The following is a 14,023-nucleotide window of genomic DNA, read 5'->3' on the forward strand; positions in this document are numbered from 1 at the left end:
TCATCAGGTGACACTCACCTGAGGAAGGAGCAGCGCTCCGAAAGCTCGTGCTACCAAATAAACCTGTTGGACTTCAACCTGGTGTTGTGAGACTACTTACTATCTGCTGTAACAGAGAGACAGTATCATTCAGTCCACCTGGTATAAATAACACTGAATAACATGATGTCTCGATGTGGATATTGGGAAAGGTGCTGGGGTAGTGGTATGGTCACTGGACTAGTAATACAGGTAACAGGCATAATGCTCTAAGGTTTATTATCATTTATTTATCAGTCACAAGTAAGACTTACGTTAACACTGCAATGAAGTTATTGTGAAACTCCCCTAGTCGCCACACTCCGGTGCCTGTTCGGGTACACTGAGGGAGAATTTAGCACGGTCAGTGCACGTAACCAGCACGCCTTTCGGACTGTGGGAGGAAACTGGAGCACCCGGAGGAAACCCACAGAGACATGGGGAGAATGTGCAGACTCCGCACAGACAGCGACCGAGGCTGGAGTTGAACCCGGGTCCCTGGCGCTGTGGGGCACAGTGCTAACCACTGTGCCACCGTATCTCTCACACAATGAAAACCAGTCTTGGAGGGTGCCTGAAACTCGTGTTCTATAAAATCTCAGCATCTTTTTCTACAAGCGATGACCAAAATAAGACATGCTTTTCACTTTGTGTTACCAGGTTACTGGTCAGTGCACCCCAGGACGGCATTGCAAAGAGCAAGAACGGCGACATCTACCGATGTAACGTATCCAATCGACGGAGCTCAAACTGCGTAAAGCTAAACGCCGGTAAAACAATATTTAAATCATATTCACCGTCGAGAACGTTGTGAGGGAGTGGGATGAAGACAACTAATGACGCAGTCAGTGACTCAGGATGCTGGGGAGGGTTACAGAATGACAGTCTTGGGGAGTTGGGTCGAAATTTGTCAGCAACGCACAGCATCCTGTCCCTGTCCTGAGAGTGTTTGATGGGGACAGTGTAGAGGGAGCTTTACTCTGTATCTAACCCCGTGCTGTACCTGTCCTGGGAGTGTTTGATGGGGGACAGTGTAGAGGGAGCTTTACTCTGTATCTAACCCCGTGCTGTACCTGTCCTGGGAGTGTTTGATGGGGACAGTGTAGAGGGAGCTTTACTCTGTATCTAACCCTGTGCTGTACCTGTCCTGGGAGTGTTTGATGGGGACAGTGCAGAGGGAGTTTTACTCTGTATCTAACCCCGTGCTGTACCTGTCCTGGGAGTGTTTGATGGGGGACAGTGTAGAGGGAGCTTTACTCTGTATCTAACCCCGTGCTGTACCTGTCCTGGGAGTGTTTGATGGGGACAGTGTAGAGGGAGCTTTACTCTGTATCTAACCCCGTGCTGTACCTGTCCTGGGAGTGTTTGATGGGGACAGTGTAGAGGGAGCTTCACTCTGAATCTAGCCCCGTGCTGTACCTGTCCTGGGAGTGTTTGATGGGGACAGTGTCGAGGGAGCTTTACTCTGTATCTAACCCCGTGCTGTACCTGTCCTGGGAGTGTTTGATGGGGGACAGTGTAGAGGGAGCTTCACTCTGTATCTAGCCCCGTGCTGTACCTGTCCTGGGAGTGTTTGATGGGGACAGTGTAGAGGGAGCTTTACTCTGTATCTAACCCCGTGCTGTACCTGTCCTGGGAGTGTTTGATGGGGGACAGTGTCGAGGGAGCTTTACTCTGTATCTAACCCCGTGCTGTACCTGTCCTGGGAGTGTTTGATGGGGACAGTGTAGAGGGAGCTTTACTCTGTATCTAACCCCGTGCTGTACCTGTCCTGGGAGTGTTTGATGGGGACAGTGTAGAGGGAGCTTCACTCTGTATCTAGCCCCGTGCTGTACCTGTCCTGGGAGTGTTTGATGGGGACAGTGTCGAGGGAGCTTTACTCTGTATCTAACCCCGTGCTGTACCTGTCCTGGGAGTGTTTGATGGGGGACAGTGTAGAGGGAGCTTCACTCTGTATCTAACCCTGTGCTGTACCTGTCCTGGGAGTGTTTGGGGGACAGTGTAGAGGAAGCTTTACACTGTATCTAACCCCGTGCTGTACCTGTCCTGGGAGTGTTTGATGGGGGACAGTGTAGAGGGAGCTTTACTCTGTATCTAACCCCGTGCTGTACCTGTCCTGGGAGTGTTTGATGGGGGACAGTGTAGAGGGAGCTTCACTCTGTATCTAACCCCGTGCTGTACCTGTCCTGGGAGTGTTTGATGGGGACAGTGTAGAGGGAGCTTTCCTCTGTATCTAACCCCGTGCTGTACCTGTCCTGGGAGTGTTTGATGGGGACAGTGTAGAGGGAGCTTTACTCTGTATCTAACCCCGTGCTGTACCTGTCCTGGGAGTGTTTGGGGGACAGTGTAGAGAGAGCTTTACTCTGTATCTAACCCCGTGCTGTACCAGTCCTGGGAGTGTTTGGGGGACAGTGTAGAGGGAGCTTTACTCTGTATCTAACCCCATGCTGTACCTGTCCTGGGAGTGTTTGATGGGGACAGTGCAGAGGGAGCTTTACTCTGTATCGATCCCCGTGCTGTACCTGTCCTGGGAGTGTTTGGGGGACAGTGTCGAGGGAGCTTTACTCTGTATCTAACACCGTGCTGTACCTGTCCTGGGGGTGTTTGATGGGGACAGTGTAGAGGGAGCTTTACTCTGTATCTAACCCCGTGCTGTCCCTGTTCTGGGAGTGTTTGGGGGACAGTGCAGAGGGAGCTTTACTCTGTATCGATCCCCGTGCTGTACCTGTCCTGGGAGTGTTTGATGGGGACAGTGTAGAGGGAGCTTTACTCTGTATCTATCCCCGTGCTGTACCTGTCCTGGGAGTGTTTGATGGGGGACAGTGTAGAGGGAGCTTTACTCTGTATCTAACCCCGTGCCGTATCTGTCCTGGGAGTGTTTGATGGGGGACAGTGTAGAGGGAGCTTTACTCTGTATCTAACCCCGTGCTGTACCTGTCCTGGGAGTGTTTGATGGGGACAGTGTAGAGGGAGCTTTACTCTGTATCTAACCCCATGCTGTACCTGTCCTGGGAGTGTTTGATGGGGACAGTGTAGAGGGAGCTTTACTCTGTATCTAACCGCGTGCTGTACCTGTCCTGGGAGTGTTTGATGGGGACAGTGTAGAGGGAGCTTCACTCTGTATCTAACCCCGTGCTGTACCTGTCCTGGGAGTGTTTGATGGGGGACAGTGTAGAGGGAGCTTCACTCTGTATCTAACCCCGTGCTGTACCTGTCCTGGGAGTGTTTGATGGGGACAGTGTAGAGGGAGCTTTACTCTGTATCTAACCCCGTGCTGTACCTGTCCTGGGAGTGTTTGATGGGGACAGTGTAGAGGGAGCTTTACTCTGTATCTAACCCCGTGCTGTACCTGTCCTGGGAGTGTTTGGGGGACAGTGTAGAGGGAGCTTTACTCTGTATCTAACCCCGTGCTGTACCAGTCCTGGGAGTGTTTGGGGGACAGTGTAGAGGGAGCTTTACTCTGTATCTAACCCCATGCTGTACCTGTCCTGGGAGTGTTTGATGGGGACAGTGCAGAGGGAGCTTTACTCTGTATCGATCCCCGTGCTGTACATGTCCTGGGAGTGTTTGGGGGACAGTGTCGAGGGAGCTTTACTCTGTATCTAACACCGTGCTGTACCTGTCCTGGGGGTGTTTGATGGGGACAGTGTAGAGGGAGCTTTACTCTGTATCTAACCCCGTGCTGTCCCTGTTCTGGGAGTGTTTGGGGGACAGTGCAGAGGGAGCTTTACTCTGTATCGATCCCCGTGCTGTACCTGTCCTGGGAGTGTTTGATGGGGACAGTGTAGAGGGAGCTTTACTCTGTATCTATCCCCGTGCTGTACCTGTCCTGGGAGTGTTTGATGGGGGACAGTGTAGAGGGAGCTTTACTCTGTATCTAACCCCGTGCCGTATCTGTCCTGGGAGTGTTTGATGGGGGACAGTGTAGAGGGAGCTTTACTCTGTATCTAACCCCGTGCTGTACCTGTCCTGGGAGTGTTTGATGGGGACAGTGTAGAGGGAGCTTTACTCTGTATCTAACCCCGTGCTGTACCTGTCCTGGGAGTGTTTGATGGGGACAGTGTAGAGGGAGCTTTACTCTGTATCTAACCGCGTGCTGTACCTGTCCTGGGAGTGTTTGATGGGGACAGTGTAGAGGGAGCTTCACTTTGTATCTAACCCCGTGCTGTACCTGTCCTGGGAGTGTTTGATGGGGACAGTGTAGAGGGAGCTTCACTCTGTATCTAACCCCGTGCTGTACCTGTCCTGGGAGTGTTTGATGGGGACAGTGCAGAGGGAGCTTTACTCTGTATCTAACCCCGTGCTGTACCTGTCCTGGGAGTGTTTGATGGGGACAGTGTAGAGGGAGCTTCACTCTGTATCTAACCCCGTGCTGTATGGGAAGTCTTTCTCCAGCTTAGACATTCAAAACCATCAGGAAGATTGGAAGAATGTTGAAGGTAATACTTAGTACTGAGGTGTAATTTTGTTTGTGTTTAATGAGAGTGGATATAAATAGAGGCAGCTGATTCTCGTTTCACTGACACGTGTCGCTTTTGTTTGGTTAAACTCCTGCAGGGGAGGCCGCTCTGAGGAACATCTCTGATGATATGAAGAACACGCACTTTGGCATGACATTGACTCGTAACCCACAGGGGTTCATGGTAAGGAGCTTCCATAGAACAAAGAACAGGCCCTTCGGCCCTCCAAGCCTGCACCGACCACGCTCCCTACCCTTCCGGGACCATATCCCTCTATTCCCATCCTGTTCATGTATTTTTCCAGACGCCCCTTAAAACTCACTACCGTATCCGCTTCCACTCCCTCCCCCGGCAGCGAGTTCCAGGCACCCACCACCCTCTGTGTAAAAAATCTGCCTCGTACATCTCCTTTAAACCTTGCCCCTCGCACCTTAAACCTGTGCCCCCTAGTAATTGACTCTTCCACCCTGGGAAAAAGCTTCTGACTATCCACTCTGTTCATGCCCCTCATAATCTTGTAGACTTCTATCAGGTCGCCCCTCAACCTCCGTCGTCCCAGTGAGAACAAACTGAGTTCCTCCAACCTCCTCATAGCTAATGCCCTCCATACCAGGCAACATCCTGGTAAATCTTTTCTGTACCCTCTCCAAAGATTCCACATCAATTCTGGTTGCCACACTACCAGAAGGAACACTACATTCCAAGTGAGACCTAACCAAGGTTCTATAAAGCTGCAACATGACTTTGCCAATTTTTAAATCCTCAGGGGAGGTCAGGGCCAATCCTCAGGTTCCTAGGGAGTATGTTCCAGAAGGTTGTAGATGCCAGAGGGCAGACTATTGCAAGTCCTGCAGAAGGCCACAATCGAGGCTATGATATAGGGACAGTCAAAATGTGGGGTATTTCGAGAAGAGGCCAAGGCCAGTAGCAGAATGTACCTTGCAGAGAGGCTCACGACCAGGAACAGGAACAATGCAGCATCTCTACAACAGAGGCTGCCCCCATAATGGTGGAGTTATTATTGAATGGCCACCCATTAAAAATAGCAGTGGATACGGGGCCGTAGTTTCTGTCACTGAGGAGCAGAATTATAATCGCCTCCGGGCTGGTATTCAGCTCCTGAACTTAGAAAACACAAAGGCCAGACTGGCCACCGACACAGGGGAACCTTGGTGATGGTCATTGCCTGGCATTTGTGTGGTGTGAATGTTACTTGCCACTTGTCAGCCCAAGCCTGGATATTGTCCACATCTTGTTGCATTTGAACATGGACTGCTTCAGTATCTGAGGAGCCGCGAATGGCGCTGAACATTGTGCAATCATCGGCGAACATCCCCACTTCTGACCCTGTGACGGAGGGATGGTCATTGATGAAGCAGGTGAAAAATGTTGGGCCTAGGACACTGGAGCTGGGATGACTGACCCCCAACAACCATCTTCCTATGTGCCAGGTATGACTCCAACCAGCGGAGAATTTGCCCCCTGATACCCATTGATTCCAGTTTCGCTAGGGCTCCTTGTTGCCACACTCAGTTGAATGCGGCCTTGATGTCAAGGGGTGTCACCCTCACCTCACCTCTGGAATTCAGCTCTTTTGTCCATGTTTGAACCAAGGCTGTAATGAGGTCAGGAGCTGAGTGACCCTGGCGGAAGCCAAACTGGGCGTCACTGAGCAGGTTATTGCTGAGCAGGTGCTGCTTGATAGCGCTGTTGATGACCCCTTCCGTTACCTGATGGAGGTCTACAAAATTACAAGAGGCATAGACAGGGTGGATGGTCAGAGGCTTTTTCCCGGGTGGCGGGGGGGGGGGGAAGTGTCAATCACAAGGGAGCACAGCTTCAAGGTGAGAGAGGGTAAGTTTAAGGGAGATGTGCAGGGGAAGATGTTCACGCAGAGAGTGGTGGGTGCCTGGAACGCGCTGCCAGAGGAGGTGGTGGAAGCAGGCACATTAGCAACATTTAAGAGGCATCTGGATGGGCGCATAAATAGGGAAGGAATAGAAGGATATGGACTGAGGAAGGGCAGAAAGTTTTATTTAGTTTAGTTAGGGCACCATGATGAAGGCTTGGAGGGCCAAAGGGCCTGTTCCTGTGCTGTCCTTTCTTTATTCTTCTTTTCTTTTCTGGAGAAAGTGCCGCAGTGGGTCCAATCTGGGTATAACCTCTTAGTTCTGGTATCATTCTTGTTCATCTCTTTTGCACCGTCCCCAGTGCCACTATTTCCCTTTCTCTAAAGGTGGACGGGAAATGTAACGTCAGCTATGTTCTGCTTCCTGTCGCAGGTGTGCGCGCCCCTCTGGTCCCAGAAGTGTGGAAGTTCCATCTACAACACGGGAATCTGTACAAACATCAGCTCCAAGTTCCAACCTTCGGGAATTATTGCACCAACTGCCCAAGGTACGATCAGCATCCATGCTGAAAATCTGCAAAGGGATATGGATAAGTGAATGGGCGAGGGTCTGGCAGATGGAGTACAATGTTGGTAAATGTGAGGTCATCCATTTTGGTAGGAATAACAGCAAAATGGACTATTATTTAAATGGTAAAAAATTGCAGCATGCTGCTGTGCAGAGGGACCTGGGTCTCCTTGTGCAGGAATCTCAGGGAGTTGGTTTGCAGGTGCAGCAGGTAATTAAAAAGGCAAATGGAATTTTGTCCTTCATTGCTAGAGGGATGGAGTTTAAAAACAGCGAGGTTATGTTGCAGCTGTATAAGGTGCTGGTGAGGCCACACCTGGAGTACTGTGTACAGTTTTGGTCTCCTTACTTGAGAAAGGATATACTGGCACTGGAGGGGGTGCAGAGGAGATTCACTAGGTTGATTCCGGAGTTGAGAGGGTTGGCTTATGAGGAGAGACTGAGTAGACTGGGGCTATACTCATTGGAATTCAGAAGGATGAGGGGAGATCTTATAGAAACATATAAGATTATGAAGGGAATAGATAAGATAGAAGCAGGGAAGTTGTTTCCACTGGCGGGTGAAACTAGAACGAGGGGGCACGGCCTCAAAATAAGGGGAAGCAGATTTAGGGTTGAGTTGAGGAGGAACTTCTTCACACAAAGGGTTGTGAATCTGTGGAATTCCCTGCCCAGTGAAGCAGTTGAGGCTACCTCATTGAATGTTTTTAAGGCAAGGATAGATACATTTTTGAACAGTAAAGGAATTAAGGGTTATGGTGAGCGGGCGGGTAAGTGGAGCTGAGTCCACAAAAAGATCAGCCATGATCTTATTGAATGGCGGGGCAGGCTCGAGGGGCCAGATGGCCTCCTGCTCCTAGTTCTTATGTTCTTACTGTGTCCCTGGGCAGAGACAGCCAGCTTTGCACTAACCCCTTAGAAACAACCACTTTCCAACTCTGCCAAGGTGCGGGTTTTTACACCGTCGGTTCCTCTGGAATCACCACGTACTGACGATCGAGAAACTTTGCTTTTGTGGTTTCCTTTAAAGTAGATTTTTGTTCAGAAATGAGTACAGATTGGAAAATTAAGTTGGATGTCTTGTTGACATGGAGGTCTTGCCTGGTATGGGAGGGCATTAGCTATGAGGAGAGGTTGGAGAAACTTGGTTTGTTCCCACTGGACCGACGGAGGTTGAGGGGAGACCTGATAGAGGTCTACAAGATTATGAGGGGCACGGACAGAGTGGATAGTCAGAAGCTTTTTCCCAGGGTGGAAGAGTCCATTACTAGGGGGCATAGGTTTAAAGTGCGAAGGGCAAGGTTTAAAGGAGATGTACGAGGCAGATTTTTTACACAGAGGGGTGCCTGGAACTCGCTGCCGGGAGAGGTAGTGGAAGCAGATACGATAGTGACTTTTAAGGGGCGTCTGGACAAATACATGAATAGGATGGGAATAGAGGGATATGGTCCCCGGAAGGGTAGGGGGTTTTAGTTCAGTCGGGTAGCATGGTCGGTGCAGGCTTGGAGGGCCGAAGGGCCTGTTCCTGTGCTGTAATTTTCTTTGTTCTTTGTTCTGTCCCGGTTGGTACAAAGAAGCAGGTGGGGGTTGTTAAATCATGGATTTTCCCTCACTCCTGGTACTTTGGCCAGCTCTCTCCTCTCTGGGTGGAATTTTAAGCAATTGATTCCAAGTGTCCAGCTAGCGTGAAAATGGGAAAGTTCCTGACCTGTTTTTGGGGTGAGTTTTCACTCCCAGTCTTAAGCCCTTAGTCATTGAAAATATGGGCTAGACCTCTTGACTCCCCAAAGCCTGTCCACCATCGACAAGGACACAGGTCAGGAGTGTGATGGAATACTCTCCACTTGCCTGGATGGGAGCAGCTCCAACAACACTCAAGAAGCTCGACACCATCTAGGACAAAGTATCCCCGCTCGATTGGCACCCCATCCACAAACATCCACTCCCTCCAGGAACATTCAATCCCTCCTCCACTGACAAACAGTGACAGCCGCGTGTACCATCTACAAGATGCACTCCAGGAACTCAGATTCATGAAGGCAGCTCACCCAGCACATTCAGAAACCCATTTGGGATGGGCTATAAATGCTGGCATAGTCAGCGACACCTACATCCTGCACATGAATTATTTAAAAACTTATGGCAGTGAGTGGAACCAATGTGCAGAGGTACGGGGGAATGGTACTCAGTCATCATGCTCACCTGGAGAGCTGGTGCAGGCTCAATGGGCTGAATGGCCTCCTGCCCTGTAACGATTCAGTGATGGTACAGGTGCCAGTGCTGGGGTAATGCTTTGAGATATCACGGTGGCAGGGCTGAGATGTTTGAGCTCAGGTCGAGGGTCAGAATACAGTGAAATATGAAGTCTACAGAGCTTGGTGCGTCCAATCCCGTTCTCGGTATTCCTCCTTTACCTACGGCCCAGCAACACTCTGTCTCTTTTCCAGATTGTGGGGTCTCCATGGATATTGTCATTCTGTTGGACGGATCGAACAGCATCTACCCTTGGCACGAGGTACAGAGGTTCCTCAGCAATGTCCTCAACAAATTCCACATCGGCCCAAAGCAAATCCAGGCAAGTCCCCAACCTGATCGTCACATTGTAAATCCACCCTGCATATTCCAGAGAGACAGTGTCGGTGCTCCAGGGAGTTTCACACTGCCTTCCTTCCTCTACCTGAGCTGCACGGAATCAACCTGTTTTACTCTGACGTGGCAGCACAGTGGGTTAGCACTGCTGCCTCACAGGGCCAGGGAGCCGAGTTCGATTCCCGGCTCGGGTCACTGTCTGTGAGGAGTTTGCACATTCTCCCCGTGTCTGCGTGGGTTTCCTCCGGGTGCTCCGGTTTCCTCCCACAGTCCAAAGATGTGCAGGTTAGGTGGATTGGCCGTGCTAAATTGCACCTTAGTGTCAGATGGGATGAGCAGGGTAAATACCTGGGGTTACGGAGATAGGGCCTGGGTGGGATTGTGGTCGGTGCAGACTCGAAGGGCTGAATGGCCTCCTCCTGCACTGTAGGGATTCTATGATCCGATGCTTCCTGCCGCGAGATTCTCATTGAGTGTGAAGACAACAGTCAATGTTAAACTTTCAACACGTTCCTTAACAGAGGAATAAAGAACAGGCGACAACCGAGCGATTAACCTCGCTCTCCTTCCACCTCCAGTGTTTCACCTCGATCTCGCTCCCCCTCCAGTGTTTAACCTCACTCTCACTCACTCCCCCTCCAGTGTTTAACCTCGCTCTCCTTCCACCTCCAGTGTTTCACCTCGATCTCGCTCCCCCTCCAGTGTTTAACCTCACTCTCACTCACTCCCCCTCCAGTGTTTAACCTCGCTCTCCTTCCACCTCCAGTGTTTCACCTCGATCTCGCTCCCCCTCCAGTGTTTAACCTCACTCTCACCCACTCCCCCTCCAGTGTTTAACCTCACTCTCACTCACTCCCCCTCCAGTGTTTAACCTCGCTCCCACCCACTCCCCCTCCAGTGTTTAACCTCACTCTCACTCACTCCACCTCCAGTGTTTAACCTCGCTCTCACCCACTCCCCCTCCAGTGTTTAACCTCACTCTCACTCACTCCACCTCCAGTGTTTAACCTCACTCTCACCCACTCCCCCTCCAGTGTTTAACCTCACTCTCACTCACTCCCCCTCCAGTGTTTAACCTCACTCTCACTCACTCCCCCTCCAGTGTTTAACCTCGCTCTCACTCACTCCACCTCCAGTGTTTAACCTCACTCTCACTCACTCCCCCTCCAGTGTTTAACCTTGCTCTCACTCACTCCCCCTCCAGTGTTTAACCTCACTCTCACTCACTCCCCCTCCAGTGTTTAACCTCACTCTCACTCACTCGCCCTCCAGTGTTTAACCTCGCTCTCACTCACTCCCCCTCCAGTGTTTAACCTCACTCTCACTCACTCCCCCTCCAGTGTTTAACTTCGCTCTCACTCACTCCCCCTCCAGTGTTTAACCTCACTCTCACTCACTCCCCCTCCAGTGGTTAACCTCGCTCTCTCTCACTCCACCTCCAGTGTTTAACCTCACTCTCACCCACTCCACCTCCAGTGTTTAACCTCGCTCTCACTCACTCCCCCTCCAGTGTTTAACCTCGCCCTCACTCACTCCCCCTCCAGTGTTTAACCTCGCCCTCACCCACTCCACCTCCAGCGATTAACCTCGCTCTCACTCACTCCCCCTCCAGTGTTTAACCTCGCCCTCATTCACTCCCCCTCCAGCGATTAACCTTTCTCTCACCCACTCCCCCTCCAGTGTTTAACCTCACTCTCACCCACTCCCCCTCCAGTGTTTAACCTCACTCTCACTCACTCCCCCTCCAGTGTTTAACCTCACTCTCACTCACTCCCCCTCCAGTGTTTAACCTCACTCTCACTCACTCACTCCAGTGTTTAATCTCACTCTCACTCACTCCCCCTCCAGTGTTTAACCTCACTCTCACTCACTCCACCTCCAGTGTTTAACCTCACTCTCACTCACTCCACCTCCAGTGTTTAACCTCGCTCTCACTCACTCCCCCTCCAGTGTTTAACCTCGCTCTCACTCACTCCCCCTCCAGTGTTTAACCTCACTCTCACTCACTCCACCTCCAGTGTTTAACCTCGCTCTCACTCACTCCCCCTCCAGCGATTAACCTCGCCCTCACTCACTCCACCTCCAGTGTTTAACCTCGCTCTCACTCACTCCCCCTCCAGTGTTTAACCTCACTCTCACTCCCCCTCCAGTGTTTAACCTCACTCTCACTCACTCCACCTCCAGTGTTTAACCTCACTCTCACTCACACCACCTCCAGTGATTAACCTCGCCCTCACTCACTCCCCCTCCAGTGTTTAACCTCACTCTCACTCACTCCACCTCCAGTGTTTAACCTCACTCTCACTCACTCCCCCTCCAGCGATTAACCTCGCTCACACTCACTCCCCCTCCAGTGTTTAACCTCACTCACTCCACCTCCAGTGTTTAACCTCACTCTCACTCACTCACTCCAGTGTTTAACCTCACTCTCACTCACTCCCCCTCCAGTGTTTAACCTCACTCTCACCCACTCCACCTCCAGTGTTTAACCTCACTCTCACTCACTCCACCTCCAGTGTTTAACCTCACTCTCACTCACTCACTCCAGTGTTTAACCTCACTCTCACTCACTCCACCTCCAGTGTTTAACCTCACTCTCACTCACTCCCCCTCCAGTGTTTAACCTCGCTCTCACCCACTCCCCCTCCAGTGTTTAACCTCACTCTCACCCACTCCACCTCCAGTGTTTAACCTCACTCTCACTCACTCCCCCTCCAGTGTTTAACCTCGCCCTCACCCACTCCCCCTCCAGTGTTTAACCTCACTCTCACCCACTCCACCTCCAGTGTTTAACCTCACTCTCACTCACTCCCCCTCCAGTGTTTAACCTCGCCCTCACTCACTCCCCCTCCAGTGTTTAACCTCGCCCTCACTCACTCCCCCTCCAGTGTTTAACCTCACTCTCACTCACTCCCCCTCCAGTGTTTAACCTCACTCTCACTCACTCCACCTCCAGTGTTTAACCTCGCTCTCACCCACTCCCCCTCCAGTGTTTAACCTCACTCTCACCCACTCCACCTCCAGTGTTTAACCTCACTCTCACTCACTCCAGTGTTTAACCTCACTCTCACCCACTCCCCCTCCAGTGTTTAACCTCGCCCTCACTCACTCCCCCTCCAGTGTTTAACCTCACTCTCACTCACTCACTCCAGTGTTTAACCTCGCTCTCACCCACTCCAGTGTTTAACCTCACTCTCACTCACTCCACCTCCAGTGTTTAACCTCACTCTCACTCACTCCCCCTCCAGTGTTTAACCTCACTCTCACTCACTCCCCCTCCAGTGTTTAACCTCACTCTCACTCACTCACTCCAGTGTTTAACCTCGCTCTCACCCACTCCCCCTCCAGTGTTTAACCTCACTCTCACTCACTCCCCCTCCAGTGTTTAACCTCACTCTCACTCACTCACTCCAGTGTTTAACCTCACTCTCACCCACTCCTCCTCCAGTGTTTACCTCGCCCTCACTCACTCCCCCTCCAGTGTTTAACCTCACTCTCACTCACTCCACCTCCAGTGTTTAACCTCACTCTCACTCACTCCACCTCCAGTGTTTAACCTCACTCTCACCCACTCCCCCTCCAGTGTTTAACCTCGCCCTCACTCACTCCACCTCCAGTGTTTAACCTCACTCTCACTCACTCCACCTCCAGTGTTTAACCTCACTCTCACTCACTCCACCTCCAGTGTTTAACCTCACTCTCACCCACTCCCCCTCCAGTGTTTAACCTCGCCCTCACTCACTCCACCTCCAGTGTTTAACCTCGCTCTCACTCACTCCACCTCCAGTGTTTAACCTCGCTCTCACTCACTCCACCTCCAGTGTTTAACCTCGCCCTCACTCACTCCCCCTCCAGTGTTTAACCTCGCTCTCACTCACTCCCCCTCCAGTGTTTAACCTCACTCTCACTCACTCCACCTCCAGTGTTTAACCTCGCTCTCACTCACTCCACCTCCAGTGTTTAACCTCACTGTCACTCACTCCACCTCCAGTGTTTAACCTCACTCACTCACTCCACCTCCAGTGTTTAACCTCACTCTCAATCCCCCTCCAGTGTTTAACCTCACTCTCACCCACTCCCCCTCCAGTGTTTAACCTCACTCTCACTCACTCCCCCTCCAGTGTTTAACCTCGCTCTCACTCACTCCACCTCCAGTGTTTCACGTCAGTCTCACCCACTCCACCTCCAGTGTTTAACCTCGATCTCACCCACTCCACCTCCAGTGTTTCACCTCGATCTCACTCACTCCCCCTCCAGTGTTTAACCTCGCTCTCACTCACTCCCCCTCCAGTGTTTAACCTCTCTCTCTCTCTCTCCACCTCCAGTGTTTAACCTCACTCTCACTCACTCCCCCTCCAGTGTTTAACCTCTCTCTCTCTCTCCACCCCCAGTGTTTAACCTCACTCTCACTCACTCCACCCCCAGTGTTTAACCTCACTCTCACTCACTCCACCTCCAGTGTTTAACCTCACTCTCACTCTCTCTCTCTTCGCCTCGCTCCATCCACATTGTAATTGTCAATCCTGCTTTCTTGTTGGT

At 51.4% G+C, this 14,023-nt stretch overlaps 1 protein-coding gene across 1 annotated transcript in view; it reads left to right on the forward strand.

Annotated features, from left to right (window-relative positions):
- Window positions 1–14,023, forward strand: part of itga10 (integrin, alpha 10) — a 177,623-nt gene that overhangs the window by 40,630 nt on the left and 122,970 nt on the right. The window contains exons 3-6 of the mRNA XM_078204773.1: window positions 679–788; window positions 4,576–4,661; window positions 6,761–6,875; window positions 9,343–9,470. Coding sequence (XP_078060899.1) covers window positions 679–788; window positions 4,576–4,661; window positions 6,761–6,875; window positions 9,343–9,470 — 439 coding nt within the window. The remainder of the gene's footprint in view (window positions 1–678; window positions 789–4,575; window positions 4,662–6,760; window positions 6,876–9,342; window positions 9,471–14,023) is intronic.

This window comes from Mustelus asterias, unplaced genomic scaffold (genome assembly GCF_964213995.1).
Source record: "Mustelus asterias unplaced genomic scaffold, sMusAst1.hap1.1 HAP1_SCAFFOLD_443, whole genome shotgun sequence".
Taxonomy (NCBI): domain Eukaryota; kingdom Metazoa; phylum Chordata; class Chondrichthyes; order Carcharhiniformes; family Triakidae; genus Mustelus; species Mustelus asterias.